This window comes from Biomphalaria glabrata, chromosome 2 (assembly GCF_947242115.1).
Source record: "Biomphalaria glabrata chromosome 2, xgBioGlab47.1, whole genome shotgun sequence".
NCBI classification, from domain to species: domain Eukaryota; kingdom Metazoa; phylum Mollusca; class Gastropoda; family Planorbidae; genus Biomphalaria; species Biomphalaria glabrata.
In genome coordinates, this window is record NC_074712.1 from 2,016,623 (window position 1) to 2,022,917 (window position 6,295).

General features: G+C 35.5%; 1 protein-coding gene across 1 annotated transcript; it reads left to right on the top strand.

Moving 5' to 3' along the window:
* LOC106076872 (tachykinin-like peptides receptor 86C) lies at nt 1-1,056 on the top strand. The gene has a single exon (XM_013237686.2). It carries the CDS (start codon nt 1-3, stop codon nt 1,054-1,056), a length of 1,056 nt encoding a protein of 351 aa, XP_013093140.1.
* The last annotated feature ends 5,239 nt before the right edge of the window (nt 1,057-6,295 follow it).

The following is a 6,295-nucleotide window of genomic DNA, read 5'->3' on the forward strand; positions in this document are numbered from 1 at the left end:
ATGCAAGTGATCAACCAATCAAGCGTGACAGAAATCACAGCGGCACCAGAGACTGACAACCTGTATCAAGAATCTTTCGCTGTTGTTATTTTTATCCTCGTTAACAACAGTTGTATTTCCACCGCCATTGGACTTCTCGGCATCGTCGCCAACATCATCAACATGACGGTGTTTTTACATCAAGGGTTGGACAGTTCAATCAACATCAGCCTCTTCTCAATCTCCATATCAGACACATTCACCATACTTTTTATCATCTGGTCAAACTTCGCGTTCAATCCTTTCATCGATCAGGTGCCAGCTCCGATCTCGTTCGATGAGGTGTACTATGTGACCGGGGGATGGCCTTCAGGGTTCACGGTGCGGGTCACGCTCTACATCACTGCGTACATCACAGCAGAGAGATGCCTGTCCATTGTGTTTCCTTTGAAGATAAAGACAATGATAACTCCCAAAAGAAGTAAACTCATCATCTGTGGTCTGACGCTAATCAACGCGTTAACTCTTATCCCAGAATATACGTCTATCTACTTGTCCTGGCACTTTAGCGACAAGAAAAATGAAACGGTTCTGGGCGTTGATTTCAGAAGCAACAGGCAGCAGACCCAAGGCATTACTTTCATGCTGCACGTAGCACTTGTGGTCGTAGGTCAAGGTGCGGTCATTTTTCTGACTTCCGTCTTGGTCATTCACCTTCGCCGCCAGTCCAAGTGGCGAATGAAGAGCAGCTCTGAAATAAACCATCGAAGTGCCCTCTCGTCACGTGATAGGAAGTCTGTCGCGCTGGTCATCGTTGTGGCCACATCAATGGTCATCGCGTACATCCCTTTGTCACCAGTCTCCTTGGTCACAGTCTTTGTTCCAGAATTTTACATCAGCGGTCAACTGTCCAGAATTTTCATCGAGACCTGGGGCACGATATTTCTGTTTTCAATGATCAACGCCAGTTCCAACATCTTGATCTATTACAATATGAACTCAAAGTTCAGAAATACATTTAGAGAACTTTTTACATATCATCAGCAATTAAAACGATCAAAATCATTTAATGCATAATTCACAAACTCGTTCTAGGTTGAAGTTTCAAGTTATTAACAACAAAGAAAGCAACATTTTTATTATTCTACTCGAGATTATTTTGACCTATCCAGATAATTCACCTTTACAATAGTTTTTTTTTATTTTATGCATTCCAGTATGTCTGGTCTGGCGATAATTTTTTCCCCAATGAAGTCCCGGGACAACTAATCTCCACTAGTTGACACCGAGAGGTCCTGGAGTTCTGTTAGAATCACTGTAGGCGACAATCAAAATGATCTTCAGGTCAAACAAGTTGAAAATCCTTTCAGTCTCACGTTCTGGAATCGTCTGTCATAACTAAGGCCAAATGACGACAACGCCACCCAGGTTGCATCATTTACAATCAATCGTTAACCTCTTCCCACCGTCACCATAGAAACAAACACTCTATAACAGGGAGTCAGAGTGTGTGACGTGATTTCTTTTGATAGATGATTTGTGTTTGTGTTAGAGCAGAAGAAAAAAAAATTCACCTTTACGTTCACCTATCACTTAGTTTGTTGGACCGTTGGGGCACCACAAAAGATCTGTTGACCATCTTTCTCCATTCCTCTCTGTCGTTTGTCTTGGATAGAACCTCTTTCAATGCAATTCCCGTCCGTTCTTTTATGTTGTCTCTGTCTCTGTCTGCCTCTTCTCCTTTTCCCTGGTACCTTTCCCTGTAGGAAGGCCTATGCGAGTCATTGTGATAAGGCCACAGAGTTTTAGCTTGAGTTTTTTAAAAACAGTAGTTAACAGGTCATCGTTAATAGCATAAACAATGCTTATCTACCTATCTACCTATCTACCTATCTACATATCTAACTATCTAACTATCTACCTATCTACCCATCTACCTATCTACCTATCTAACTATCTACCTATCTAACTATCTACCTATATACCTATCTACCTATCTACCTATCTAACTATCTACCTATCTACCTATCTAACTATCTAACTATCTACGTATCTAACTATCTAACTATCTACCTATCTAACTATCTTACTATCTACCTATCTACCTATCTAACTATCTACCTATCTACCTATCTAACTATCTAACTATCTACCTATCTAACTATCTAACTATCTACCTATCTAACTATCTTACTGTCTACCTATCTACCTATCTACCTATCTAACTATCTAACTATCTTACTGTCTACCTATCTACCTATCTACCTATCTAACTATCTACCTATCTAACTATCTACCTATATACCTATCTACCTATCTACCTATCTAACTATCTAACTATCTACCTATATACCTATCTAACTATCTAACTATCTACGTATCTAACTATCTAACTATCTACCTATCTAACTATCTTACTATCTACCTATCTACCTATCTAACTATCTACCTATCTACCTATCTAACTATCTTACTGTCTACCTATCTACCTATCTAACTATCTACCTATCTACCTATCTAACTATCTTACTATCTACCTATCTACCTATCTACCTATCTAACTATCTACCTATCTACCTATCTACCTATCTAACTATCTACCTATCTACCTATCTAACTATCTAACTATCTACCTATCTACCTATCTAACTATCTTACTGTCTACCTATCTACCTATCTAACTATCTACCTATCTACCTATCTAACTATCTTACTATCTACCTATCTACCTATCTAACTATCTACCTATCTACCTATCTAACTATCTACCTATCTACCTATCTAACTATCTTACTGTCTACCTATCTACCTATCTAACTATCTACCTATCTACCTATCTAACTATCTTACTATCTACCTATCTACCTATCTAACTATCTACCTATCTACCTATCTAACTATCTACCTATCTACCTATCTAACTATCTTACTATCTACCTATCTACCTATCTAACTATCTACCTATCTACCTATCTAACTATCTACCTATCTACCTATCTAACTATCTTACTGTCTACCTATCTAACTATCTTACTATCTACCTATCTACCTATCTAACTATCTTACTATCTACCTATCTACCTATCTAAATATCTACCTATCTACCTATCTAACTATCTACCTATCTACCTATCTAACTATCTTACTGTCTACCTATCTAACTATCTTACTGTCTACCTATCTAACTATCTAACTATCTACCTATCTAACTATCTTACTGTCTACCTATCTACCTATCTACCTATCTACCTATCTACCTATCTAACTATCTTACTGTCTACCTATCTACCTATCTAACTATCTTACTGTCTACCTATCTACCTATCTACCTATCTACCTATCTACCTATCTACCTATCTAACTATCTAACTATCTACCTATCTAACTATCTAACTATCTACCTATCTAACTATCTTACTGTCTACCTATCTACCTATCTACCTATCTAACTATCTAACTATCTACCTATCTATCTAACTATCTATCTATCTACCTATCTACCTATCTAATTATCTACCTATCTACCTATCTACCTATCTACCCATCTACCCATCTACCTATCTAACTATCTACCTATCTACCTATCTAACTATCTATCTACCTATCTACCTATCTACCTATCTACCCATCTAACTATCTAACTATCTACCTATCTACCTATCTAACTATCTACCTATCTACCTATCTACCCATCTACCCATCTAACTATCTAACTATCTAACTATCTAACTATCTAACTATCTACCTCCATAAAAATGTACATTGTACATTAAAACAATGAATGCCTGCCATACGTCACGGACGATATGAGCATACCACCGCCGTTTAGCTGCAATGGTAATTCTGGATCGGAACATTTTGGTGCATATTGTTTTCAACACACTATATATGTGTATATATAATATGTCTTTAAAAAAAGAACGATACACATCTATATAGGCCTTGAGTTCCAAGAGCCGAGGGCTCAACTCTACCTGACAGTTTAAGAAGAAGAAGAAAGTATGAACGTTTGTTTTCATGTGAAAAACAATCATTGCATTTGTCCATCTGACCAGATTTGTTGTGTAATTATTGTCATGTCACTCGACATCATAACGAGGTATTGGTTTTGGTTTTGTCAAAAAAAAAAAAAAAATAAATAAATAAATAAAAAATAAATAAATAAATAAAAAAAAAATAAATAAATAAAAATAAAATAAATAAAAAAAAAAAAATAAAAAAAATTAAAAAGTTTAAAAAAAAAATTAAAAAAAAAATAAAATAAAATAAAAAAATAAATAAATAAAAAAAAATAAAAAATAAATAAATAAAAAAAAAAAAAAAAAAAAAAAAAATGAAACAATAAAATAAAAAACAATGCTCTGTAATTCTTTTGTTGACTCTAAACGTTGTATGTTTAATGTATGCTTTCTTCTACTAGAGATTAAAGAAAAAAAATGTGCTGCGTGTCATCCTAATTTATGGGAGGTGAGGAGTGCAAAGGTTATCAATATTCATGAAATAGTCAACATCTCTATTATAAATTCTTTGAGTAGGGCTGGCGGAACTCGTAAATGAGAAAAATGGTAAATATTTTATTATAGTGAAACAAAATGTCTATGATAAAATTTTTTTTTTTTTTTTTTTATTATCGTCAGAGCTTTTCGCGCCAAAACAGCCAGCGTCAAAACGGCTCGCGTCAAAACAGCTGCGTCGAAACGGCTGCACATTCAATGCATGGCATCTGAACTAAATGTACAAGAACCTGCTTGCCGCCTGCAGGTAAACAAGCGAACGTGAACATTTCATGATTTTTTTTTTTTACATGAGACGATGACGTATTCATGCTTTTGTAACTTACATGCGACTAAATAGAACTACACATGAAATCTTGTTTTCAACAAAATGCATTTAATTTGTACATATAATATGGCTGCTTAGTGTTAGAATATACATCTCAGTTTGAGAACCTTCAAGTCAAGACAACATTAAGAAACAGGAACAGACACAAAATAGAGCAGTGAGATTCATAACAAACGAATATTCAATTTTGACTAGAGTAACACCTTTAGTAAAATCACTAAATTTAGAAAGCCTTCAGGACAGAAGACTTAAAAGTACAGTAGCAATCATACCATATGATTCAAATAAAAAACAACAACAATAAAATAATAATAAAATAGAGGCACATTTCTTGTTCCATATGCTAGGACAAATTTGTACAAACACTCGTTCTTCCCTAGTGAAATTAGAGCTTGGAATGGGTTGCCCGAATCAGCCATGACAACCAACAGCTTGGCAGAATTTAAGTTTTTAGTAAACATGCATGACTAGATGCATGAAGCTTAGCACGTAATCATTTTTTTTTTTTGAAGTAATTTTATAACATACGATCGCTTTTTAAATGTAACTTATAAAAAAAAAAGTGAGTGACCTGAAATCAAACTGGAGGGTTAGGGCCTCCTCAACCACATCAAGGCACTAATTCGGTAACCGCTGTGCCAGAGGATACTTATTAAAATAGGTTTCTAGTTATTTATAGTTATTAATTTTTTCCCCCTCCAAACAATAAAGGGGACTAATCAAACTTAAAACACTTTATCAGTCAACGAAAACTTCTTTCCCTTATTCGAGATCCAAAACAAATTAATTAATTAACAATAGTTAATCGACTTTAAAAAAATGTAAAAATGTAATTATGTTGTTTTTTTTTGGTCGGTTTTTTTTAATGTGCATTAACCCTAAGATCAGAAATGGATGGTCGATTCTCTTAAATGAAGTCCATTAGTGCGACTGAAAATCTAATTTGGTTCAGTTTTGGACTGTAGTGTTTAACGCTCCTCCACATAGAGTCCACCGGAAATAGATCTGGGTAGTGGCACATGGGAACTCTCTTTACCTAAGGCAGTTTTAGTTTCGCTTTTTACTGAGAACATTGAAATAGCGAAAGTCAACACTAAGTATAGCAGACGTCATACATGTTGTAGGCAATCCCAGGTCACATGGTTTCACTCTGGCACAACCGTGTAAGTCTCTTTGCCCGTATTGAGAAAAGTTATTCTCTAGATAGAAGCTGTCCTTCTCAATATTCCTCTTTCCGTATTGGGCCACCTTTATATGATGGACAGTTATTTCATTTAGCTCCGTTACGTGGATGTGATAAAATGGGATTTAAAATCAGTGAACATTGATACTGACCATTGGGAAGACATAGCCCTAGACCGCACTAGTTGGAGAAAGACGGTGACCAAGAAAGCTATGGACAGCGAGAAAACATGGGCCTCATCTGTACAAGAAAACGTGCCATACGAAAAATGGCCACTTTACCTGCTAAATG

Bases quoted from the DNA above. Each gene is read 5' to 3' on its own strand.
- LOC106076872 (XM_013237686.2), top strand. From the start codon at position 1: ATGCAAGTGATCAACCAATCAAGCGTGACAGAAATCACAGCGGCACCA.